The sequence below is a fragment of the Oncorhynchus keta genome, chromosome 28 (assembly GCF_023373465.1).
Source record: "Oncorhynchus keta strain PuntledgeMale-10-30-2019 chromosome 28, Oket_V2, whole genome shotgun sequence".
NCBI lineage: Eukaryota > Metazoa > Chordata > Actinopteri > Salmoniformes > Salmonidae > Oncorhynchus > Oncorhynchus keta.
The window spans coordinates 21,808,954-21,836,814 of record NC_068448.1 but is presented as its reverse complement, the minus strand read 5'-3'; the positions used below and the strand labels follow the sequence as shown (position 1 = coordinate 21,836,814).

General features: G+C 43.1%; 1 protein-coding gene across 1 annotated transcript; it reads right to left on the bottom strand.

Annotated features, from left to right (window-relative positions):
• LOC118360828 (opsin-5-like) lies at positions 1-27,861 on the bottom strand. The gene is made up of 6 exons (XM_035740276.2): positions 27,354-27,861; positions 4,266-4,353; positions 3,812-3,974; positions 2,730-2,857; positions 2,197-2,531; positions 1-1,967 (listed from the first exon to the last, which is right to left on the bottom strand). Exons 2-6 carry the CDS (start codon positions 4,351-4,353, stop codon positions 1,482-1,484), a joined length of 1,200 nt encoding a protein of 399 aa, XP_035596169.2. The 5' UTR covers positions 27,354-27,861; the 3' UTR covers positions 1-1,481.

Genomic DNA, 27,861 nt, shown 5'->3' with positions numbered 1-27,861 from the left:
TAATTTGTTTTATGTTTATTTAATTTTAGGATTCACAGACTTTCCCCTTCCCCCCAAAAATATATATTATCTGCATTTAGCAGGCATATGTTGGAAATTCTATCAAAAGGAACATATTTTGAAAGTTGTGAATTGAGGTTCCATAGCAATACTTTTCCACCTATCCTTGATGTTGTGCCAGAATTACTTGAGTTGCATCACAACTGCCTTTATAATATTGGAATTATCTGAAACAGAAGAACTCAGAGATTATGTTGGTTCCGCTCTTTGGATCTGCTCAACAGATAATGCCAAAGGCAATTAAGGTCACCAAAGGTCATCAACCTTAAAGGTCATCAACCTGGAACCATGCTAACATGAAAATGAAATATTCAGTCACAGTTTGTTGCGTCCAACTGTCCATTGTCCACTGTTGTTGAAACAGGTTTGTAGTTCTGAATGACACAGAGACTAATATGACCTTAAAAGCAGAGATGATGGGTTACCTAATGTCATTACAGACTTCTGATATACTGCAAATCACAAGGTTCTTTTACCTGACCCAGGGCATCCAGAGTGTCTGAACCTACTGACCCATTAGAACAAAAGGTATGCCAGTTTTGATTTACAATTTTGAAACATGAGTTAAATTTCAAACAATTATAACCAAGCACCAGACTGGTTGTTTCAACATTTTGTAATAAAATGTGATAATTACAGCAACTTCCTCAAACATTTGTTTCACAGTTACAATAAGGTCATAATGATACTATAGATATGCTCTCTTATTACAAATACACATCAAGGTCTACAGCACAGCAACACAATGGTCTGAAGGGAAACCAGGGCTACTTTACAGCCCAATTCTATCAGCAATGTATTGGAAATATGTCAGGAAAAATTCAGCCAAGTTCTCTCTCTTCACCGGCACAGTATAACCAGATGAGTTGATGATGATTAGCTTTAATATGTTCATATCGCCCCCGCTACACAGATGTGAACATTGCATGATGTGTGGGATCATTGGGCACCTATTTTCATTAGTTCTGTCTCCTTGCCACATGATTTTCCTGGATAAATCCACTGCACTTAATAATAATAATAAATGTTGTCTTTTATAAATATATTTAAATAGTTCAGTTAACACTTTTGTGTTTTGTCATCTTGTACAATTTAATATTATTGGTTGTTTGGGTTGACCAACTTGTAAGCCATTGGACTCTAGCAATATTATCTTGTTTGCTGTGGTAAGAATGAGTGCAACAGCTGCTGAGGTACATACAGATGTCAGAAAATAATGATGAGTTAAGATGGGCCCATCATCTCTCACTGACACAGATACTGTCATGTTGGCTTGTGTGCCAGATTGCAACATATGATTCAACCAATACTTTTTGCCATTTTACTGTCAGTCTCTCCCTTCCTGGCCATCTCTTTCCACCTGGCAATCTCGCCATCCCTGTTTTTGAACGATTAGGATAGGATGCAGTTCTGATGCAATACTAGAGGAAATCAGCCTGCAGATTGGCAGAGAGTTGACTGACAGTCACCTCGCCGTAGGTGGAGCCGGTCAGTATGCAGGCACTCCTCTGGGACGGGGTTCCTGTTTGGCAAGGATCTCCATCCTCAGCACAGTGCAGACACGCCACGGGGCTCTCTGGCTGTCCGTATGAGATGCTCATTTCCTTGTTGTTTCTCTGGGATGGTTGTGATATGGATCCAAAGGGGTCTTTCTGTTCAGGCCGGGGGCTGCCCCTGCAGATCCTATTGCGGAATGTGGACGTGTCTCGGCAAAGACACCTGCGGAAGTTGGGTTTGCACAGCAGGTAGACCATAGGGTTATAGATGGTGGACGATTTGGCAAAGATGGCCGCCAAGGCGAATGCAGCAGGAGGCACGATGGTGGCATCACCAAATGCCGCCCACATGGCCACTATGGCGTAAGGGCTCCATGCACCAAGGAAACCGATGCATACTGCTACCGACAACTGTTCAGAAACACACATAATTAAAAACATTTCTGCATATATAAATAGGCATAAACATTGAATGAATGTTCAATATTACTTTACATAAAGTCTGCCGGTATAATGCATTATAACTTTGCCACAGAACCTGCAAACTATACTCGTCTATCCACACATAGAATTGCATAATCCCTGAACTGTTGATGTTGTTGTTGTGAACTGGACTGATGACACAGGGATACCCTCTAACCTTGACAATGAGGCTGTGTGCATTGGTGGTTTTGGTTTGGGATGACACATGCTGCTGGACGGCCCGGCGAGAGCCGCGCACCGTCAGCAGGATGTAGGTGTAGGAGAGGAAAATGATGGTGCAGGGCAGAGCGTAGCAGAAAAGGAACAGGCAGACGATGTAGGACAGGGCTGACAGCTGGTGGTTGGGCGTGTGCCAGTCAATGCAACAGGCAGTGCCATAAGGCTCGGGCCCGTAGTGTCCCCACTGTGTCAGGGGACTGATGGCGAACACAGAGGCGTAACACCACACAGCCACCACCAGGACGCAGGCATGGGACGAGGAGAACTTGTTACCTGGGGATGGAAAATGGGACAAAGGGGGAAAAGGAAGGCGGAGAAATGTGCATTTTGACATAAGATAAGATTGTGCTTTATTCATCTCTAAAGGGCAAATTAGTTAGCATCCGTTTTAACAGACTATTTCACCATCTCAGAGATTAATGTACGGTAAAAAAGAAAGGTTTGATCATATCCCATTGACATCTAACTTACCATAGTTAGGGAAGCTGACTTTGAGGCAACAGATGGAGGAGAGAGCTGTGAGGTTGGTCAGGCTGCACAGACCAAACAGAACTCCACACATAGCATATAACTGACAGGTGATCTCATCAAACAACCACCTACACAGTGGAGAGAGATGAGAGTTAGGCAGTATAAAATGTTATATTCCTTCATTATCATAACTCAGAATAACAGTAAGAGAGAGATGAGAGTTAGGCAGTATAAAATGTTATATTCCTTCATTATCATAACTCAGAATAACAGTGAGAGAGAGATGAGTTAGGTAGTATAAAATGTTATATTCCTTCATTATCATAACTCAGAATTACAGTGAGAGAGAGATGAGAGTTAGGCAGTATAAAATGTTATATTCCTTCATTATCATAACTCAGAATAACAGTGAGAGAGAGATGAGTTAGGTAGTATAAAATGTTATATTCCTTCATTATCATAACTCAGAATTACAGTGAGAGAGAGATGAGAGTTAGGCAGTATAAAATGTTATATTCCTTCATTATCATAACTCAGAATAACAGTGAGAGAGAGATGAGAGTTAGGTAGTATAAAATGTTATATTCCTTCATTATCATAACTCAGAATAACAGTGAGAGAGATGAGTTAGGTAGTATAAAATGTTATATTCCTTCATTATCATAACTCAGAATAACAGTGAGAGAGAGATGAGAGTTAGGCAGTATAAAATGTTATATTCCTTCATTATCATAACTCAGAATAACAGTGAGAGAGATGAGTTAGGTAGTATAAAATGTTATATTCCTTCATTATCATAACTCAGAATAACAGTGAGAGAGAGATGAGAGTTAGGCAGTATAAAATGTTATATTCCTTCATTATCATAACTCAGAATAACAGTGAGAGAGAGATGAGAGTTAGGTAGTATAAAATGTTATATTCCTTCATTATCATAACTCAGAATAACAGTGATAGAGAGATGAGAGTTAGGCATTATAAAATGTTATATTCCTTCATTATCATAACTCAGAATAACACTGAGAGAGAGAAACAAGTGTTTTTTGTTCCATGAGCCAGAAGAGAGAAAGAATATTACGAACTTGTGAGCGAATGCAGAGGGAATGGCCAGAGGGAATAAAGACAGGGTCATCCCAAGGTCGCTGATGGACAGGTTAATGATGAAGAACTCGGCCGGCTTCAAGGACAAGCGCTTACGATACGCAACAAGCATCAAGATGCCATTCCCCAGGAGAGACAGAACACCTAGAAGAGAAAGAGAATGAAATATGATAACATGAAAAAGAGAGAAGGACAACTGAAGACATAGATGAAGAATTATGAATGTGAAAATCGGAGGGTATACATCCAGGCATAAAAGCATATCCAGTATTCTGAATGGATTGATTGTATATGCCTTTTCTGTTAATTTGAGCTGCATGGGGTTGTGACTGGATGACTAGCTGGTTGGAATTGAATTGACTAAAATGTGAGAATTTGTTGTGAATGGATAAACAGTGAATAAATATGACCTCTTGTCAGTGAATTTGAACTCACAGAATATGCTGTAGAGTGTGCCCATGAGGAAGTCAAGCTCCTTTGAGATTGTGGAGACAAACAGGGCTGTGTCTGAAGCATTTCCCATCTGGAGAAAGAGAGAGAATGAGTGGAGGAGGGTGGACAGAAGGGAGTGTAACTGTTAGTCAGAGAACAGTAGCACAGTTAATTGACAATTATGTCATTATGTAATGTTTGCTAGCGTTAATTACAGCCACAAGTTCTCTTTGAATCAACTAATTTAATAATCACTGAATGTGTGATGAGGGAAATCATCAGAGAGTGGACAAAAAGATCATGAAGGTGAGCAACAACAAAGGATTCGCTACACGATTTTTGTTGTTCCATCTGGTCTACATTTATTTGTTCATCCACCTCTGGCCTGCTCGCCTCCCCACCACTGAGGAAGTACAGTTCCCGCTCAGCCCAGTCAAAACTGTTCGCTGCTCTGGCCCCCCAATGGTGGAACAAACTCCCTCACGACGTCAGGACAGCGGAGTCAATCACCACCTTCCGGAGACACCTGAAACCCCACCTCTTTAAGGAATACCTAGGATAGGATAAGTAATCCTTCTCTCCCCCCCCCCCCTTTAAGATTTAGATGCACTATTGTAAAGTGACTGTTCCACTGGATGTCATAAGGTGAATGCACCAATTTGTAAGTCGCTCTGGATAAGAGCGTCTGCTAAATGACTTAAATGTAAATGTAATGTATCTGCTTTGGATAAATATCAGAATTGGAAAGGTTTAAAGGCCCAATGCAGCCTTTTTAATATCAATATCAAATCATTTCTGGGTAGCAATTAATTGCCTTACTGTGAAAGATTTCTGTTAAAATGGGTAAAAGTAGCTTTTTATCTAAACACTATTTCTGAAGCAAGAATTTTGCTAGGACTGTTTGGGAGTGGTTTTAGTGGGGAGGGGAAAACTAGCTGTTATTGGAGGTTTGGAATGCTCTTTGTTATTGGTCTATAAAAAATGTAATGCATGGTGATGTCAACAAGGAAAGCCAAAACTCTTGCCCATGCAAACCTGCTGATTTGATGGTCCTTTGTAGATTGTATTTTCAACCAGCAACTATCAGGAAATAACACTGATCAAAATTGTTCACAATTGTACAGTGTTAGTTTCATCAGCTGTTGTACAATGTGATATAAAACACAGGGGAAAAAACAATTTTGACTGCACTGGGCCTTGAAATGAATTGAAACAACAACTAGGTTGAGCACTGAACCAAGCCTTTTGTTAAGAGTTTGAATGTGTGCGCTTCAGCCAGTAGCTGTTGATTTCCATGTGGAGTATGTTGGGGTAGATGTGTTAAGGGGACTGTACAGTCTTGGCCAAAAGTTGTGAGAATGACACAAATATTAATTTTCACAAAGTCTGCTGCCTCAGTTTGTATGATGGCAATTTACATATACTCCAGAATGTTATGAAGAGTGTTCAAATGAATTGCAAAGTTCCTCTTTGCCATGCAAATGAACTGAATCCCCCCCAAATATTTCCAATGCATTTCAGCCTTGCCACAAAAGGACCAGCTGACATCATGTCAGTGATTTTCTCGTTAACACAGGTGTGAGTGTTGATGAGGACAAGGCTGGAGATCACTCTATCATGTTGATTGAGTTCGAATAACAGACTGGAAGCTTCAAAAGGAGGGTGGTGCTTGGAATCATTGTTCTTCCTCTGTCAACCACATTACCTGCAAGGAAATGAGTGCCGTCATCATTGCTTTGCACAAAAAGGGCTTCACAGGTAAGGATATTGCTGCCAGTAAGATTGTATCTAAAGCAACCATTTATCGGATCATCAAGAACTTCAAGGAGAGCAGTTCAATTGTTGTGAAGAAGGCTTCAGGGCACCCAAGAAAGTCCAGGAAGCGCCAGGACCATCTCCTAAAGCTGCGGGATCGGGGCACCACCAGTACAGAGCTTGCACAGGGATGGCAGCAGGGAGGTGTGAGTGCATCTGCATGCACAGTGAGGCGAAGACTTTTGGAGGATGGCTTGGTGTCAAGAAGGGCAGCAAAGAAGCCACTTCTCTCCAGGAAAAACATGAGGGACAGACTGATATTCTGCTAAATGTACAGGGACTGGACTGCTGAGGACTGGGGTAAAGTCATTTTCTCTGATGAATCCCCTTTCTGATGGTTTGGGGCATCCGGAAAAAAGCTTGTCGTGAGAAGACAAGGTGAGCGCTACCATCAGTCCTGTGTCATGACAACAGTAAAGCGTCCTGAGACCATTCATGTGTGGGGTTGCTTCTCAGCCAAGGGAGTGGGCTCACATTTTGCCTAAGAACACAGCCATTAATAAAGAATGGTACCAACACATCCTCCGAGAGCAACTTCTTCCAACCATCTAGGAACAGTTTGGTGACGAACAATGCCTTTTCCAGCATGATGGAGCACCTTGCCATAAGGCAAAAGTGATAACTAAATGGCTCGGGAACAAAACATCGATATTTTGGGTCCATGGCCAGGAAACTTCCCAGACCTTAATCCCATTGAGAACTTGTGGTCAATCCTCAAGAGGCGGATGGACAAACAAAAACCCACAAATTCTGACAAACTCCAAGCATTGATTATGCAAAAATGGGCTGCCAACAGTCAGGATGTGGCCCAGAAGTTAATTAACAGCTTGCCAGGGTGGATTGCAAAGGTCTTGAAAAAGAAGGGTCAGCACTGCAAATATTGACTCTTTGCATCAACTTCATGTAATTGTCAATAAACGCCTTTGACACTTATGAAATGCTTGTAATTTTACTTTAGTATTCCATAGTAACATCTGACAAAAATATCCAAAGACACTGAAGCAGCGAATATTTGTGTCATTCTCAAAAGTTTTGGCCACGACTGTACTATGCCATTGTAATAGAGGGAAATACAGCCTGGAACGTGTGTCTCTGCTAATACAGCCTGATTAGCTACAGTATTACCATACTGTATATCAGAGTAATCAGAGACACATGTTCCATACAGAGACAAACATGTTCCATTCAGACCACAAAGCTCCTGGAGCACCACTGTGTTCTGAGTGGGCCTCCCAGTCCTGCAGAGGCTACAATATCTCTAGACCAGTGGTTCCCAAACTGTGGGGGCCTGACGAGTCGGCAGGGAGGGCGTCGTTTTTTTTAAGGAACTGATTCTGGCTTTCAACTTACTCTTGATAGTTGTAATAGTAGAATGCACAAGATGCAATTTCTAAATTGAGTAGTGCACCATCAGTTTTCCTCGTGTCATGACAGTCATTGTATACCTTAGAGAGATATTAACTTTTCAGAAATGTCCAGATCAACTAGTCTATTTCAGCTAAAGTTTTTTAGTTAGGTTTTTTAGCCCATCGATTTTGTAGTAATGTTCGAGTCACTCAAATATCACATGAATACACATTGGAATTACCTTTAAAACTGCAACATTTTCTCTGCAACACATGCCAAAATGTGTAAAATTGCACGAAATATGCTATTTCTACATTGTAGAATAATAGTGAAGACATCAAAACTATGATATAACACATATGGAATCATGTAGTAACCAAAACAGTGTTAAACAAATTAAAATATATGTTATATTTGAGATTCTTCAAAGTAGCCACCCTTATCAGCTTTGCACACTCTTGGCATTCATGACAGCTTTGCAGACTCTTGGCATTCCCTCAACCAGCTTCATGAGGCAGTCACCTGGAATGCATTTCAATTAACAAGTTGTTAAAAGTTCGTTTGTGGAATTTCTTTCCTTCTTAACGCATTTGAGCCAATCAGTTGTGTTGTGACAAGGTAGGGTTGGTATACAGAAGATAGCCTATTTGGTAAAAGACCAAGTCCATATTATGGCAAGAACAGCTCAAAGAGAAAACAAGAGTCCATCATTACTTGAAGACATGAAGGTCAAGGCCTCCCGAGTGGTTCAGTGGTCTAAGGCACTGCATCGCAGTGCTAGCTGTTCCACTAGAGATCCTGGTTCGAGTCCAGGCTCTGTCGCAGCCAGCCGCGACCGGGAGACCCATGGAGCTTTGCACAATTGCCCCAGCGTCGTCCGAGTTATGGGAGGGTTTGGCTGGCAGGGATGTCCCATCGCGCTCTAGCTACTCCTGGGCGCAATGCACAATACACGGTCGCCAGGTGTACAGTGTTTCCTCTGACACATTGATGCAGCTGGTTTCCGGGTTAAGTAGGCATTGTGTCAAGAAGCAGTGCGGTTTGGCTGGGTTGTGTTTCAGAGGACGCACGGCTCTCGACCCTCGCCTCTCCCGAGTCCGTACGGGAGGTGCAGCTATGGGACAAGACTGTAACTACCAAAGGCATGGTCCAAAGACATGGTCGGTCAATCCAGAAAATGTCAAGAACTTTGAAAGTTTCTTCAGGTGCAGTCGCAAAAACCATCAAGCGCTATGATGAAACTTGCTCTCATGAGGACTGTCACAGGAAAGGAAGACCCAGAGGCTGCAGAGGATAAGGTCATTTGAGTTAACTGCACCTCAGATAGCAGCCTAAATAAATGCTTCACAGAGTTCAAGTAACAGTATTAAACTTAATTAGATGTATTAGACATGTAGTAGACGTTTTAGATCATACACTGGCGATGATGGTGCTGGCTAAAGCTAAAACTGGCCAGTGTAGAGAGTATAGATATATTGTTATCCACGTCGGCAACAACGATGTTAGGATGAAACAGTCAGAGGTCACCAAGTGCAACATAGCTTCAGCGTGTAAATCAGCTAGAAAGACGTGTTGGCATCGAGTAATTGTCTCTGGCCCCCTCCCAGTTAGGGGAGCTCTACAGCAGAGTCTCACAACTCAATCGCTGGTTGAAAACTGTTTTCTGCCCCTTCCAAAAGATGGAATTTGTAGATAATTGGCCCTCTTTCTGGGACTCACCCACAAACAGGACCTGGCCTGTTGAGGAGTGACGGACTCCATCCTAGCTGGAGGGGTGCTCTCATCTTATCTACCAACATAGACAGGGCTCTAACTCCTCTAGCTCCACAACGAAATAGGGTGCAGCCAGCCTTGCAGCTTAGTGGAGTCCGTCACTAGAACAGTCAGTGTAGTCAGCTCAGCTATCCCCATTGAGACAGTGTCTGTGCCTCGACCTAGGTTGGGTAAAACTAAACATGGCGGTGTTCGCCTTAGCAATCTCACTAGAATAAAGACCTCCTCCATTCCTGACATTATTGAAAGAGATCGTGATACCTCACATCTCAAAATAGGGTTACTTAATGTTAGATTAATCACTGATCATAATTTTTATGTGATTTGCCTGACTGAAACATGGCTTAAGTTTGATGAATTTACTGTGTTAAATGAGGCCTCACCTCCTGGTTACACTAGTGACCATATCCCCCATGCATCCCGCAAAGGCAGAGATATTGCTAACATTTACGATAGCAAATTTCAATTTACAAAAAAGACGTTTTCGTCTTTTGAGCCTCTAGTCATGAAATCTATGCAGCCTACTCAATCACTTTTATAGCTACTGTTTACAGGTTTCCTGGGCCATATAAAGCGTTCCTCACTGAGTTCCCTGAATTCCTATCGGACCTTGTAGTCATAGCAGATAATATTCTAATTTTTGGTGACTTTAATATTTACATAGAAAAGTCCACAGACCCACTCAAAAGGCTTTCGGAGCCATCATCGACTCAGTGGGTTTTGTCCAACATGTCTCTGGACCTACTCACTGTCACAGTCATACTCTGGACCTAGTTTTGTCCCACGGAATAAATGTTGTGGGTCTTCATGTTTTTCCTCATAATCCTGGACTATTGGACCACCATTTTATTACGTTTGTAATTGCAACAAATAATCTGCTCAGACCCCAACCAAGGAGCATCAAAAGTCGTGCTATAAATTCACAGACAACACAAAGATTCCTTGATGCCCTTCCAGACTCCCTCTGCCTACCCAAGGATGTCAGAGGACAAAAATCAGTTAACCACCTAACTGAGGAACTCAATTTAACCTTGTGCAATACCCTAGATGCAGTTGCACCCCTAAAAACTAAAAGCATTTCTCATAAGAAACTAGCTCCCTGGTATACAGAAAATACCTGAGTTCTGAAGCAAGCTTCCAGAAAATTGGAAATGGCGCCACACCAAACTGGAAGTCTTCCGACTAGCTTGGAAAGACGGTACCGTGCAGTATCGAAGAGCCCTTAGCTCGATCATCCTATTTTTCCAACTTAATTGAGGAAAATAAGAACAATCCGAAATTTCTTTTTGATACTGTCGCAAAGCTAACTAAAAAGCAGCATTCCCCAAGTGAGGATGGCTTTCACTTCAGCAGTAATAAATTCATGAACTTCTTTGAGGAAAAGATCATGATTATTAGAAAGCAAATTACGGACTCCTCTTTAAATCTGCGTATTCCTTCAAAGCTCAGTTGTCCTGAGTCTGCACAACTCTGCCAGGACTTAGGATCAAGAGAGACACTCAAGTGTTTTAGTACTATATCTCTTGACACAATGATGAAAATAATCATGGCCTCTAAACCTTCAAGCTGCACACTGGACCCTATTCCAACTAAACTACTGAAAGAGCTGCTTCCTGTGCTTGGCCCTCCTATGTTGAACATAATAAATGGCTCTCTACCACCGGATGTGTACCAAACTCACTAAAAGTGGCAGTAATAAAGCCTCTCTTGAAAAATCCAAACATTGACCCAGAAAATATAAAAAACTATTGGCCTATATCGAATCTTCCATTCCTCTCAAAAATCTTTGAAAAGGCTGTTGCGCAGCAAATCACTGCCTTCCTGAAGACAATCAATGTATACGAAATGCTTCCGTCTGGTTTTAGACCCCATCATAGCACTGAGACTGCACTTGTGAAGGTGGTAAATTACCTTTTAATGGCATCTGACCGAGGCTCTGCATCTGTCCTCGTGCTCCTAGACCTTAGTGCTGCTTTTGATACCATCGATCACCACATTCTTTTGGAGAGATTGGAAACCCAAATTGGTCTACACGGACAAGTTCTGGCCTGGTTTAGATTTTATCTGACGGAAAGATATCAGTTTGTCTCTGTGAATGGTTTTTCCTCTGACAAATCAACTGTAAATTTCGGTGTTCCTCAAGGTGCCGTTTTAGGACCACTATTGTGTTTAATATATATTTCACCTCTTGGGGATGTCATTCGAAAACATAATGTTAACTTTCACTGCTATGCGGATGACACACAGCTGTGTCATCTGCTATGCGATGCGGATGACAGACCCTCGCTTGAAGCTTGTGTTTCAGACATAAGGAAGTGGATGGCTGCAAACTTTCTACTTTTAAACTCAGACAAAACAGAGATGCTTGTTCTAGGTCCCAAGAAACAAAGAGATCTTCTGTTGAATCTGACAATTAATCTTGATGGTTGTACAGTCGTCTCAAATACAACTGTGAAGGAACTTCGGAATTACTCTGGACCCTGATCTCTCTTTTGACGAACATATCAAGACTGTTTCAAGACAGCTTTTTTCCCATCTACGTAACATTGCAGAAATGATGCAGAAAAATTAATCCATGCTTTTGTTACTTCTAGGTTAGACTACTGCAAAGCTCTACTTTCCGGCTACCCAGATAAAGCACTAAATAAACTTCAGTTAGTGCTAAATACGACTGCTAGAATCCTGACTAGAACCCAAAAATTTGATCATATTACTCCAGTGCTAGCCTCCCTACACTGGCTTCCTGTTAAGGCAAGGGCTGATTTCAAGGATTTACTGCTAACCTACAAAGCATTACATGGGCTGGCTCCTACCTATCGTTCCAATTTGGTCCTGCCGTACATACCTACACGTACACTACGGTCATAAGATGCAGGCCTCCTAATTGTCCCTAGAAATTCTAAGCAAACAGCTGGAGGCAGGGCTTTCTCCTATAGAGCTCAATTTTTATGGAATGGACTGCCTATCCATGTGAGAGATGCAGACTCTGTCTCAACCTTAAAGTCTTTATTGAAGACTCATCTCTTCAGTAGGTCATATGATTGAGTGTAGTCTGGCCCAGGAGTGTGAAGGTGAACGGAAAGGCTCTGGAGCAACAAACCGCCCTTGCTGTCTCTGCCTGGCCGGTTCCCCTCTCTCCACGGGGATTCTCTGCCTCTAACCATATTACAGGCTCTGAGTCACTGGCTTACTGGTGCTCTTCCCTAGGAGGGTTGCGTCATTTCAGTGGGTTGAGTCACTGACGTGGTCTTTCTGTCTGGGTTGGCGCCCCCCCCCCTTGGGTTGTGCCGTGGCGGTGATCTTTATGGGCTATACTCTGCCTTCTCTCAGGATGGTAAGTTGATGGTTAAAGATATCCCTCTAGTGGTGTGGGGGCTGTGCTTTGGCAAAGTGGGTGGGGTTATATCCTGCTTGTTTGGCCCTGTCCGGGGTATCATTGGATGGGGCCACAGTGCCTCCTAGGTTTTGGCCTTTCTAGGGAGTTTGTCCTAGCCACCATGCTTCTACACCTGTATTGCTTGCTGTTTGGGGTTTTAGGCTGGGTTTCTGTACAGCACTTTGAGATATCAGCTGATGTCAGAAGGGCTATATAAATACATTTGATTTGATGATGTTGTGGAATTATTGGAATTATTCAAACAAGTAAACGTTATTATTTAATTACTGCAGTAATGGAGCTTGTCAACAAACCACCCGTAAGTGATTCGTTGAGATCCCAACGACAAAAGATACCATGCCTTATATAGCAAAGATACACCCTCTTCAGTCTACATGACAAACAACAGATGTATGGAATGGGTCACAAGGTTAAGATTTGTATGAAAGATACTTATAGTTCACAGCAGACAGTATCTGCTGTAAAACTGTTCTCATTATGTAGAGACCAGGGTATGGCCCCGGAGTCATCTCTCCCTGGTACCTTATAGAACAGAAACATTAACTCATGCTATGGAATGTGGTCTTGTTAGGCTTATCATCCAAAGACATTGTAAATCTTCTGTCAGTTTTAAGCCTCCCAGAGGCCCATCCTCAGTAGAACACACACCGATGAAAGTGTTCTAAGAACCCCCTATTCTGTTGCTTAAAACATCCATTTGATGCAATAACAGCATTATAACATAATCTTGTAATTTCTGTTCTGACACACATCTCAACATCAACTGTTCAGAGGAGACTGCATGAGTCAGGCCTTCATGGTCGAATTGTTGCAAAGAAAGCACTACTAAAGGACACCAATAAGAAGAAGAGACTTGCTTGGGCCAAGAAACACGAGCAATGGGCATTAGACTGGTGGAAATCTGTCCTTTGGTCTGATGAGTCCAAATTTGAGATTTTTGGTTCCAACCGTTGTGTCTTTATGAGACGCAGAGTAGGTGAACGGATGATCTCTGCATGTGTGGTTCCCATTGTGAAGCATGGAGGAGGAGGTGTGATGGTGTGGAGGTGCTTTGCTGGTGATACTGTCAGTGATTTATTTAGAATTCAAGGCACAATTAACCAGCATGGCTACCACAGCATTCTGCAGCGATACACACTCCCATCTGGTTTGCGTTTAGTGGGACTATCATTTGTTTTTCAACAGGACAATGACCCAACACACCACCAGGCTGTGTAAGGGCTATTTGACCAAGAAGGAGAGTGATAGAGTGCTCCGTCAGATGACCTGCCCTCCACAATCACCAGACTTCAACCCAAGTGTGTGCAAAGAGTGTGCAAAGCTGTCATCAAGGCAAAGCGTGGCTACTTTGAAGAATTTAAAGTTTAAAATGTATTTTGATTTGTTTGACACTTTTTTGGTTACTACAGAATTCCATATGTGTTACTTCATAGTTTTGATGTCTTCAACTATTATTCTACAATGTAGAAAATAGTTAAAAATAAAGAAAAACCGTGAATGAGTAGGTGTGTCCAAACTTTTGGCTGGTACTGTGTATGTGATGGGATGTACAGTGGGGAGAACAAGTATTTGATACACTGCCGATTTTGCAGGTTTTCCTACTTACAAAGCATGTAGAGGTCTGTAATTCTGTAACACTTCAAAAGGTACACTTGAGGTACACTTCATAGTTACACTTTTTAAAAAATCCAGAAATTCACATTGTATGATTTTTAAGTAATTAATTCGCATTTTATTGCATGACATAAGTATTTGATACATCAGAAAAGCATAACTTAATATTTGGTACAGAAACCTTTGTTTGCAATTACAGAGATAATACGTTTCCTGCAGTTCTTGACCAGGTTTGCACACACTGCAGCAGGGATTTTGGCCCACTCCTCCATACAGACAGACCTTCTCCAGATCCTTCAGGTTTCGGGGCTGTCGCTGGGCAATACGGAATTTCAGCTCCCTCCAAAGATTTACTATTGGGTTCAGGTCTGGAGACTGGCTAGGCCACTCCAGGAGCTTGAGATGCTTCTTACGGAGCCACTCCTTAGTTGCCCTGGCTGTGTGTTTCGGGTCGTTGTCATGCTGGATGATCCAGCCACGACCCATCTTCAATGCTCTTACTGAGGGAAGGAGGTTGTTGGCCAAGATCTCGCGATACATGGCCCCATCCATCCTCCCCTCAATATGGTGCAGTCGTCCTGTCCCCTTTGCAGAAAAGCATCCCCAATGAATGATGTTTCCACCTCTATGCTTCACGGTTGGGATGGTGTTCTTGGGGTTGAACTCACCCTTCTTCCTCCAAACACGGCGAGTGGAGTTTAGACCAAAGAGCTCTATTTTTGTCTCATCAGACCAGATGACCTTCTCCCATTCCTCCTCTGGATCATCCAGATGGTCATTGGCAAACTTCAGACGGGCCTGGACATGCGCTGGCTGGAGCAGGGGGACCTTGCGTGCGTTGCAGGATTTTAATCCATGACGGCGTAGCGTGTTACTAATGGTTTTCTTTAAGACTGCGGTCCCAGCTCTCTTCAGGCCATTGACCAGCTCCTGCCGTGTAGTTCTGGGCTGATCCCTCACCTTCCTCATGATCATTGATGCCCCACGAAGTGAGATCTTGCATGGAGCCCCAGACCGAGGGTGATTGACCGTCATCTTGAACTTCTTTCATTTTCTAATAATTGCGCCAACAGTTGTTGCCTTCTCACCAGGCTGCTTGCCTATTGTCCTGCAGCCCATCCCAGCCTTGTGCAGGTCTACAATTTTATCCCTTATGTCCTTACACAGCTCTCTGGTCTTGGCCATTGTGGAGATGTTGGAGTCTGTTTGATTGAGTGTGTGGACAGGTGTCTTTTATACAGGTAACGAGTTCAAACAGCTGCAGTTAATACAGGTAATGAGTGGAGAACAGGAGGGCTTCTTAAAGAAAAACTAACAGGTCTGTGAGAGCCGTAATTCTTACTGGTTGGTAGGTCCGTCTCTCACAGTTGAAGTGTACCGATGATAATAATTACAGACCTCTACATGCTTTGTAAGTAGGAAAACCTGCAAAATCGGCAGTGTATCAAATACTTGTTCTCCCCACTGTATATACAATATAGGTATTATGGACCGTATGTGGATATTTAGTATGTCTGAAGAATACGTAGGATGGAATGGTATATATACCTTAATAGTTGAATAGGATGGCATTGACTAGAATACAGTATATACAGTTGAAGTCGGAAGTTTACATACAACTTTGCCAAATACATTATACTCAGATTTTCCCAATTCCTGACATTTAATCTTAGTAACAATTCCCTGTCTTAAGTCAGTTAGAATCACCACTTTATTTTAAGAATGTGAAATGTCAGAATAATAGTAGAGGGATGTCACGCCTTGGTCTTAGTATTTTGTGTTTTCTTTATTTATTTGGTCAGGCCAGGGTGTGACATGGGTTTATTTTGTGGTGTGTTTTTGTATTGGGGTTTTAGTAGGTATTGGGATTGTGGCTGAGTAGGGTTGTCTAGGAAAGTCTATGGTTGCCTGAGGTGGTTCTTAATCAGAGGCAGGTGATTATCGTTGTCTCTGTTTGGGAACTATATTTAGGCAGCCATATTCTTTGTGTTTCGTGGGTGATTGTTCCTGTCTCTGTGTTTGTTGTCACAAGATAGGCTGTATAGGTTTTCACGTTCCGGTTGTTGTTTTGTAGATTTAAGTTATTTCATGTATCGTTCATTTTCCATTAAAGAACATGAGTAACCACCACGCTGCATTTTGGTCTGCTTCTCCTTCTACAGACGAACGTCGTTACAAGGGAATGATTTATTTAAGCTTTTATTTCTTTCATCACATTCCCAGTGGGTCAGAAGTTTACATACTCTCAATTAGTATTTGGTAGCATTGCCTTTAAATTGTTTAACTTGGGTCAAACGTTTCGGTAGCCTTCCACAAGCTTCTACAATAAATTTGATTAATTTTGGCCCATTCCTCCTGACAGAGCTGGTGTAACTGAGTCAGGTTTGTAGGCCTCCTTGCATGCACACGCCTTGCATGCACACAACTTTCTATAGGATTGAGGTCAGGGCTTTGTAATGGCCACTCCAATACCTTGACTTTGTTGTCATTAAGCCATTTTGCCACAACTTTGGAAGTATTCTTGGGGTCATTGTCCACTTGGAAGACCCATTGGCGACCAAGCTGTAACTGATGTCTTGAGAAGTTTTTTGGGCGGTTTTGGAGCAGTGGCTTCTTCCTTGCTGAGCGGCCTTTCAGGTTATGACGATATAGGACTAGTTTTACTGTGGATGTACAGTGCCTTGCGAAAGTATTCGGACCACTTGAAACATAAAAACATAACATAACATAAAACAAAACATAAAGCAAAATCTACAATGGAATGGTTAAAAAATAAACATATCCAGGTGTTAGAATGGCCAAGTCAAAGTCCAGACCTGAATCCAATCGAGAATCTGTGGAAAGAACTGAAAACTGCTGTTCACAAATGCTCTCCATCCAACCTCACTGAGCTCGAGCTGTTTTGCAAGGAGGAATGGGAAAAAATTTCAGTCTCTCGATGTGCAAAACTGATAGAGACATACCCCAATCGACTTACAGCTGTAATCGCAGCAAAAGGTGGCGCTACAAAGTATTAACTTAAGGGGGCTGAATAATTTTGCACGCCCAATTTTTCAGTTTTTGATTTGTTAAAAAAGTTTGAAATATCCAATAAATGTCGTTCCACTTCATGATTGTGCCCCACTTGTTGTTGATTCTTCACAAAAAATACAGTTTTATATCTTTATGTTTGAAGCCTGAAATGTGGCAAAAGGTCGCAAAGTTCAAGGGGGCCGAATACTTTCGCAGGGCACTGTAGATACTTTTGTACCTGTTTCCTCCAGCATCTTTACAAGGTCCGTTGGTGTTGTTCTGGGACATTTACATTTAACATTTAAGTCATTTAGCAGAAGCTCTTATCCAGAGCGACTTATTGCACTTCATCTCTAGGAGACAAAAATGCATCTCCATCCTGAGCGGTATGACAGCTGTGTGGTCCCATGGTGTTTATACTTTCATACTATTGTTTGTACAGATAAACGTGGTACCTTCAGGTGTGTGGAAATTGCTCCCAAGGATGAATCAGACTTGTGGAGGTCTTGGCTGATTTCTTTTGATTTTCCCATGATGTCACGCAAAGAGGCACTGAGTTTGAAGGTAGGCCTTCAAATACATCCACAGATAGACCTCCAATTGACTCAAATGATGTCAATTAGCCTATCAGCTTCTAAAGCCATGATGTCATTTTCTGGAATTTTCCAAGCTGTTTAAAGACATAGTCAACTAAGTGTATGTAAACTTCTGACCCACTGGAATTGTGATACAGTGAATTATAAGTGAAATAATCTGTAAACAATTGTTGGAAAAAATGACTTGTGTCATGCACAAAGTAGATGTCCTAACCAACTTGCCAAAACTACAGTTTGTTAACAAGAAATTTGTGGATAGTTGAAAAACAAGTTTTAATGACTCCAACCTAAGTGTATGTAAACTTCCGATTTCAACTGTACATATGAAATGAGTAAAACAGTATGTAAACATTATTAAGGTGACCAGTGTTCCATTATTAAAGTGACCAGTGATTTTATGTCTATGTACGTAGGGCAGCAGCCTCTGAGGTGCAGGGTTGAGTAACCGGGTGCTCGCCGGCTAGTGACAGTGACTAAGTTCAGGGCAGTGTACTGGGTGGATGCCAGCTAGTGATGGCTATTTAACAGTCTTATTGCGTTGAGATAGAAGCTGTTTTTTTGTCTCTTGGTCCTAACTTTGATGCATCTGTACAGACCTTGCCTTCTGGATGATAGCAGGGTGAACAGGTCAAACTCGGGATGTCCTTGATGATCTTTTTGGCCTTCCTGTGACATCGGGTGCTATACGTGTCCTGGGGGGGCAGGCAGTGTGTCCCCGCTGATGTGTTGGGCTGACTGCACCACCCTCTGGAGAGCCCTACGGTTGCGGGTGATGCAGTTGCTGTACCAGGCGGTGATACAGCCTGACAGGATGCTCTCAATGATGCATCTATAAAAGTTTGTGAGGGTCTTAGGGGCCAAGCCACATTTCTTCAGCCTTCTGAGGTTGCAGAGGCACTATTGCGTCTTCTTCACCACACTGTCTGTGTGGGTGGACCATTTCAGATTGTCAGTGATGTGTACGTTGAGGAACTTGAAGCTTTTCACCTTCTTCACTGTGGCTCCCTATGGGTTTGAGGTTATGTAGGTTACCAAACATCCCTCCTTATGGGCTTGAGGTTATGTAGGTTACCAAGCATCCCCCTTATGGGTTTGATGTCATGTAGGTTAACCAAGCATCCCTCCTTATGGGCTTGAGGCTATGTAGGTTACCAAACATCCCTCCTTATGGGCTTGAGGTTATGTAGGTTACCAAGCATTCCTCCTTATGGGTTTGAGGTTATGTAAGTTACCAAGTGTACTTACTTTTCTAGGGCATATATAGTAACTGAACTTGAATAAAGGATAGGATAAGTTTATTGCCTATCAGATTATTAAGCATCTATAAAGAACTGATCCGTTTATAATCTATTTATAACCCCTTTATAAAGTACACCCTAATATGAAGTGCTACGTGCCCAGTCTGACAGACAGCAAAGTCAATAGGGAACTGTGTTAAAAATAAACCTTTAGGTCACCTTTCAATCATATAGGGAGCGTCCTTGAACATGTTGCCATGCTCCAATCAGTATTTGAATATCTTACACTGCAAGACATAATTACGTCACCACAACTCTAGGAAATGCTTCTAATGTATTACGACATCGGTGCCATATAAGGAAGGCTATAATAACATAGTGATTCTCAGAAATTGAGTCTGGTAGGAGGAACACTACACAACTCATTACTCCGTACATTTCCCCTTGACCTGAATATCAATTTCCAATAGACATTATGTTCCACAGGATTGCATAACAACCCTATGAGATATGTTCAGGTACATGTAGCAAATGGGTTGGTTGTCTGAATTTGCTGACCGTGTCATGACAACACATGGAACTGTGTATGTTTAATGTATCAGTGATATTTCACCTTCATGAATTTGTGGGTGGAAAATGTGAATTTAAAGAAACATGTTAAGTCACACCCACCTATATCTTTAATTTCATCTCAAGTCAGTTTAGTGTTTATCTAGTGACTCACTTGGGTTCTTGAGCCAGGGGTAAATTAAACCATGTGTGCCATAACTATTAACCATCACAAGCAGGTTTTCTTTATTTAAACCACACCAAGCACCAAGATCATTGAGTTCACATCATTGGCCTACTTAACATTCAAATGTTACATACAACGGAGACTGAGGGTGTTCTTTCAAAGACAGAGAGACCTTTGGCAGCGATTACTGCTATGAGTCTTTCTGGGTAAGTCTCTAAGAGCTTGCACACTTGAATTGTACAATATTTGCACATTATTCTTTAAAAAATTATTCAAGCTCTGTCAAGTTGGTTGGCTACTTTCTATATTTAATTACCAATAAATGTGCAAAGATTTTGAAAAACACTTTGTCATTATGGGGTATTGTGTGTAGATGGGTGATTAAATAAAATATTTAATTCATTTAGAATTCAGGCTGTAACACAACAAAATGTGGAATAAGTCAAGGGGTCTGAATGCTTTCTCAAATCAAATCAAATTTTATTAGGCACATGCCCCAAATACAACAGGTGTAGACTACAGTGAAATGCTTACTTACAAGCCCCTAACCAACAATGCAGTTGAAAAAATACGAATAAGAGCAAGAAATAAAAGTAACATTTTGTTAAAGAGAAGCAGTAAAATTACAATAGCTAGACTATATACAGGGGTACAGGTACAGAGCCAATGTGCGGGGTCACTGGCCAGTCGAGGTAATTGAGGTAATATATACATGTAGGTAGAGTTATGGCTATGCATAGATAATAACAGAGAGTAGCAGCGGCGTAAAAGAGAGAGGGGGTGTGGGGGGAGTCTTATGACTTGGGGGTAGAAGCTGTTTAGAAGCCTCTTGGACCTAGACTTTGCGCTCCGGTACCGCTTGCCGTGCAGTAGCAGAGAGGACAGTCTATGACTAGGGTGGGTGGGGTCTTTTTAGGGCATTCCTCTGACACCGCCTTCTATAGAGGTCCTGGATGGCAGGAAGCTTGGGCCCAGTGATGTACTGGGCCATACGCACCACCCTCTGTAGTGCCTTGCGGTCAGAGGCCAAGCAGTTGCCATACCAGGCAGGGATGCAACCAGTCAGGAGGCTCTCGATGGAGCAGCTGTAGAACCTTTTGAGGATCTGAGGACCTATGCCATAATCTTTTCAGTCTCCTGAGGGGGAATATGCTTTGTTGTGCCCTCTTCACAACTGTCTTGGTGTGATTGGACCATGTTAGTATGTTGGTAATGTGGACACCAAGGAACTTGAAGCTCTCAACCTGCTCCACTGCAGCACCGTTGATGAGAATAGGGGCGTGCTTGGTCCTCCTTTTCCTCCTTTTCCTGTAGTCCACAATCATCTCCTTTGTCTTGATCATGTTGAGGGAGAGGTTGACGTCCTGGCACCACACAGCCAGGTCTCTGACCTCCTCCCTATAGGCTGTCTCGTCGTTGTCTGTGATCAGGCCTACCACTGTTGTGTCATCGGCAAACTTAATGATGGTGTTGTGCCTGGCTGTGCAGTCATGAGTGAACAGGGAGTACAGGAGGGAACAGAGCACGCACCCCTGAGGGACGCCTGTGTTGAGGATCACCGTGGTGGATATGTTGTTGCCTACCCTTACTACCTGGGGGCGGCCCGTCAGGAAGTCCCGGATCCAGTTGCAGAGGGAGGTGTTTAGTCCCAGGATCCTTAGCTTATTGATGAGCTTTGAGGGCACAAGATGGTTGAATGCTGAGCTGTAGTCAATGAATAGCATTCTCACATAGGATTTCCTTTTGTCCAGGTGGGAAAGGGCAGTGTGGAGTGCAATAGAGATTGCATCATCTGTGGATCTGTTAGGGCGGTATGCAAATTGGAGTGGGTTTAAGGTTTCTGGGATAATGGTGTTGATGTGAGCCATGACCAGCCTTTCAAAGCACTTCATGGCTACAGATGTGAGTGCTACGGGTTGGTAATCATTTAGGCAGGTTACCTTAGTGTTCTTGGGCACAGGGACTATGGTGGTCTGCTTAAAACATGTTAATATTACAGATTCGGACAGGGAGAGGTTGAAAATGTCAGTGAAGACACTTGCCAGATGGTCAGCGCATGCTCGCGGTACACATCCTAGTAATCCGTCTGGCCCTGCGGCCTTGTGAATGTTGACCTGTTTAAAGGTATTACTCACATCGGCTGCAGAGAGTGTGATCACACAGTCGTCCGGAACAGCTGATGCTCTCATGCCTGTTTCACTGTTATTTGCCTCGAAGCGAGCATAGAAGTAGAGACCGCCCTTGCTGTCTCTGCCTGGCCGGTTCCCCTCTTTCCACTGGGATTCTCTGCCTCTAACCCAAATACAGGGGCTGAGTCACTGGCTTACTAGGGCTCTTTCATACCGTCTCAAGGAGGGGTGCGTCACTTGAGTGGGTTGACTCACTGATGTGGTCTTCCTGTCTGGGTTGACGCCCCCCCTTGGATTGTGCCGTGGAGGAGATCTTTGTGGGCTTTACTCGGCCTTGTCTCAGGATGGTAAGTTGGTGGTTGAAGATATCCCTCTAGTGGTGTGGGGGCTGTGCTTTGGCAAAGTGGGTGGGTTATATCCTTCCTGTTTGGCCCTGTCCGGTGGTGTCATCGGATGGGGCCACAGTGTCTCCTGACCCCTCCTGTCTCAGCCTCCAGTATTTATGCTGCAGTAGTTTATGTGTCGGGGGGCTAGGGTCAGTTTGTTATATCTGGAGTACTTCTCCTGTCCTATCCGGTGTCCTGTCTGAATTTAAGTATGCTCTCTCTAATTCTCTCTTTCTCTATTTCTTTCTCTCTCTCAGAGGACCTGAGCCCTAGGACCATGCCTCAGGACTACCTGACATGATGACTCCTTGCTGTCCCCAGTCCACCTGGCCCTGCTGCTGCTCCAGTTTCAACTGTTCTGCCTGTGATTATTATTATTTGACCATGCTGGTAATTTATGAACATTTGAACATCTTGGCCATGTTCTGTTATAATAACAGCCAGAAGAGGACTGGCAACCCCACATAGCCTGGTTTCTCTCTCGGTTTCTTCCTAGATTTTGGCCTTTCTAGGGAGTTTTTCCTAGCCACCGTGCTTCTACACCTGCATTGGTTGCTGTTTGGGGTTTTAGGCTGGGTTTCTGTACAGCACTTTGAGATATCAGCTGATGTACGTAGGGCTATATAAATACATTTGATTTGATTTGATTCGAAGTAGTTTAGCTCGTCTGGTAAGCTCGTGTCACTGGGCAGCTCTTGGCTGTTCTTCCCTTTGTAGTCAGTAACAGTTTGCAAGCTCTGTCACATCCGACGAGCGTCGGAGCCGGTGTAGTATGATTCGATCTTAGTCCTGTATTGACACTTTGCCTGTTTGATGGTTCGTCGGAGGGCATCGCGGAATTTCTTATAAGCTTCCGGGTTCGAGTCCCGCTCCTTGAAAGCGACAGTCACTGTGGGGACGACGTCATCGATTCACTTATTGATGAAGCCAATGACTGATGTGGTGTACTCCTCAATGCCATAGGAAGATTCCCAGAACATACCCAGTCTGTGCTAGCAAAACTGTCCTGTAGCTTAGCATCTGCTTCATCTGACCACTTTTTTATTGACCGAGTCACTGGTGCTTCCTGCTTTAATATTTGCTTGTAAGAAGGAATCAGAAGGCTTGAATTATGGTCAGATTTGCCAAATGGAGGGCGAGGGAGAGCTTTGAACACGTCTCTGTTTGTGGAGTAAAGGTGGTTATGCTGATAAAAATTTGGTAAAACATTTAAGTTTCCCTGCATTAAAGTCCCTGGCTGTTAGGAGGTCCGCCTCTGGATGAGTGTTTTCCTGTTTGCTTATGGTGGAATACAGCTCATTGAGTGCTGTCTGAGTGCCAGCATTGGACTGTGGTGGTATGTAGACATACAAATGAAAACTCTCTAGGTACATAGTGTGGTCTACAGCTTATCATGAGATACTCTACCTCAGGCGAGCAAATCCTCGAGACTTCCTTAGATATCATGCACCAGCTGTTGTTTACATATATGCATTATCAGCCACCCCTTGTCTTACCAGACGCCGCTGTTCTCTCCTGCCGATACAGCGTATAACCAGCCAGCTGTATGTTGATAATGTCGTTGTTCAGCCACGACTCCGTGAAGCATAAGATATTACAGTTTTTAATGTCCCGTTGGTAGTTTAATCTTCCTCGTAGGTTGTCGATTTTATTTTCCAATGATTGCACGTTAGCTAGTAGAATGGAAGGCAGGGGGGGTTTATTCGATCACCTACGAATTCTCAGAAGGCAACCCGACGACCTCCTCTTTTCTCCGTCGTCTCTTCACGCAAATGACAGAGATTTGGGCCTGTTCCCGGGAAAAACAGTATGTTGTTCACGTCGGGCACTTCGGACTCGTTAAAGGAAAAAAAACTTCTGCCAGTTCGTGGTGAATAATCGCTGTTCTGATGTACAGAAGTTATTTTCGGTTATAGGAGATGGTAGCAGCAACATTACGTACAAAATAAGTTAAAAAAAGAAACAACGCAAAAAAATGATCATAAAATCACAATCGGTTTGGAGCACATAAAACGTCAGCCATCTTCTCTGGCGCTGGAGACTTCTGAAGGCACATGTCTATATACCGTCTATCAGAAAATGTACATAGTGATCTCGTACGTGTCAATATCAGACTGGGAAGAATTAACGTTTGCGATCTCCCCCTATCTGCAAGCATGACCAATGGCAAAACACCTCATTGATATGTAATTTCAGTCAACCAATAGGAATACATAAACATCACATATATATTTCTGCAGTGGGAAGTGGAATCATAACCAACCTTTGTTACATGAGTACAGCACAAGTGTGATTGTGTGTATGTGTGCGTGTGCATCCATGCATGCATGCTTGTCACCACATTAGAAAGCTGAATGACCACTGGTAGACCAGCTGAATTGCAGCGCTAGTCAACTGTGGCTGATCTGATGTTGTGTGGGCCAGCTGAACTGTGCAACAGCTAATGGTCAGCTGTAGTTAACTGGCTGCCCTGGATAGTGACTGACACAGTTGCATCCCAATTGGCACCCTACTTCCTATTTAGTGCACTACTGGGCCCTAGTCAAAAGTAGTGCACTATATAGGAAATGGGTTATCATTTTAGACGTTGCCACAGAGCCAGTTTAGACATCCAAACCAAACTTAGATTGACCTGCACACATTGAAAATCAATGATTTACAATTGACACACTACTGTGTTGTTTTTCATAATGTATCTATGCCTTCCTGTATCTCCCTATATGTGTCTCTCGTCTCTACCTGTTTGAACACAGCCAGTAATGCTGATAATTGCAGAGACACTGAACCCTGTGATTGAATGGTCACATCTGCCTGCATTTCTCAGTGACTCTCAGACTTTCTCTTTTGCTCTGAGACTGTTGTCTCTAAAACACTTGAGTTTGATTTCTGGAGACGAAGGTCCAGACTCCAGACACTGGGGTCTGATTATGTCTGTCTGATGCTCTCATCTTACTGTTGGCTGGATGTCTGCCAAACGTTCCCTTTTCCCCTTCAGGTAAATTGATTCAGTTTGACGTAAGACTCCACTTTAATGAGAAATGTCGCTCAAACAGTGTGATTGTTTTGACTCAGCGGAGATAACTGGGGAATCAGTGCCTGTTGAAGCATGGTGGTGGCCGTGTACAGTGCAATTTTGGTTGTGAGGCATTCGCCGCATGAATGAGCATGTGAGCGGTGACACGATTATGCTTGCAGAGCATCCATAAAAAAACCTTGCCAAGACCTTCAAACGGTGTCTCCATCTTGGCTGTAGTTATAAAAGAGCTACAGCTCAGACGGTAATCATATGATACAGTCCGTCTGGATGCCTTTCATTTTGTTTTCACTTGCATTAGAATGGATCATTGAATTTTGGAGGTCAAAGCTAGTTATGATGGTTGGTTTTGAATATGATTGATGGGGTTATTGTTGACTAGAGTGTTGGCTATAGGCCAGCAAAAGCTGCGACTGCATGTAGCCTATACTCAGCTGGAAATTGGTGTCTGTCAGCATATGAAAAATATATATGCAGTTATTGTATGTAGTCGTGTTAGTCATAGTCATGAATCTAAATATGGGTCAACCCTCTGGTTGCCTAGTATGCATGTGGTGTGATGTCTCTTTTACGTTAGATTATTATAAACACATGATCTGAATGGGCTTTAAGATGTAGTAGGGCCTACCTTATCTTATCAGCCATAAAAAAACGGCCTCCTCTTCCTCCTCTCATCTAACAAATGCTCTCCTCCTCCTCATCTCAAAAACAGCCTCCTCTCATACCACTGAGTCTCTCAAGCCTCTCAGTCATGACTGGGTGCTAGTGCTGGAAAGGTTGTCACAAAGATTGCAATGATATGGTTTCTCCCATGTGGATCTTCACTTGCAATTTCAGGTTATTATTCTGCTTGAATCCTTTGCCAGTGGACAGTGGAGAGGTCAGATGTTGGGGGTTCACTGAACCAGTGCCCCACTTATCTTTGGCAATATCACCCATATTGAGGTCCCGAAGAGGTGAGGAGTGGATTTGTTTTCTACGGAGAGGAGAGGTAATGTTTTGTTTTGTAGTCAGGGAGACTGCAGGTGTTATGCAGCATCCACAGTTAGTTATCCCCATTCACAGTCAATAAGCGTGTAATGGTTTTATTCATGTTTGTGAGCAGACATTATGTAAGATTGGAGCATGCAACTGTCCATGAAATCTAAAAGCTAGTACTAACATCTGCCATTACGTTTTTCAATTATGAAATATGCAATCTACAAAAGTCCAGCTAGACACAGTCCATTGTTGCCTTGATCTAATCAGTAGAGACCCACAACACAGAACATCTAAATCTACTCCAGATAGTGCTTCAACCTTATTGGATAACATCCAGTTATATTAACTCATATATGGACACATACAGCACTGCTGACACACTTTTGAATCCTGCTTTTTCAGCCGTTCCCCTGACAACAATATTACATCAGGTGATATGTCACAAACACTTAATTATATCAGTACCAAACTAACCATTATAAACTGGGTCATTCGAGCCCTGGAGGCTGATTGGCTGAAAGCCGTGGTATATAAGACGGGTATGATGCAAAGCTACATGTTTACTGTTCTAATTACGTTGGTAACCTGTTTTTAACAGCAATAAGGCACCACAGGGTTTATGGTATATGGCCAATATACCACGGCTAAGGGCTGTATCTAGACACTCCGCCTCGCATCGTGCCTAAGAACAGCCCTGAGCTGTGGTATATTGACCATATACCACACCCCCTCGGGCTTTATTGCTTAAACTATAACATCTTTGAGAGAGCACAAGAAGGTAGACAGACAGACAGACAGACAGACAGACAGACAGACAGACAGACAGACAGACAGACAGACAGACGGAGAGACGGAGAGATGGAGAGAGCGAGCTGCATCAGCAACAGTGATCCCCTGAACCAGCATTGTAATCCTCTAATCCCCAACACTGAACTGACAGTAGACCGACAGGATCCGCCATGCAACCAGCCCCACACCCTGCCTAAAGCCCCACACCATGCAGCCCCACACCGTGCCTTTCTATGGAACCTACCTTCCAGGGAGGAGATGTGTGTCCTCAGATAAACTCATGGAGGCCAGGCGGAGAGAAGAGCAGGACAGAGCTCCTACCCGGCTACACGGGAGACACTGGACCCTAGCTAGGTCACTCACACTGCAGAACCCCAATGGTAGCCCTGCTGCCTCTTCGTCTTCTGACACATAAACACTCACAACGCAAACATCCAGCCAGGAATGCATTAACAGAGACAGGCACACACTCACTCATTCACACATACATACACAGACAGACAGTGCATCTGCCTGCACACATTTCCTTGGAGATGCAGTGGGTCCTCGTAGTGTAGCCAGGAAGAAAAGCCCAGGGAGATGCCAATCCAACCAGAGAACCAGAGAGAGAGAAATCAGAATAACACTGACTGGGAGGCTCTGAGTGTCACGAATGAAACAAAGTACCACCGTCCCCTTACCCCTTTCTCTTTCTCCCCCTTCTCCAAACAACTCTCATTCGCTCGCTCTCACTTCCCCTTTCTCCCTCTCGT

Bases quoted from the DNA above. Each gene is read 5' to 3' on its own strand.
- LOC118360828 (XM_035740276.2), bottom strand. From the start codon at position 4,353: ATGGGAAATGCTTCAGACACAGCCCTGTTTGTCTCCACAATCTCAAAG. The intron at 3,975-4,265 runs GTGAGTTCAAAT...TTTCTCTTCTAG, and splicing joins CACACTCTACAGCATATTCT to GTGTTCTGTCTCTCCTGGGG. The intron at 1,968-2,196 runs GTTAGAGGGTAT...GTTTCTGAACAG, and splicing joins CACACAGCCTCATTGTCAAG to TTGTCGGTAGCAGTATGCAT.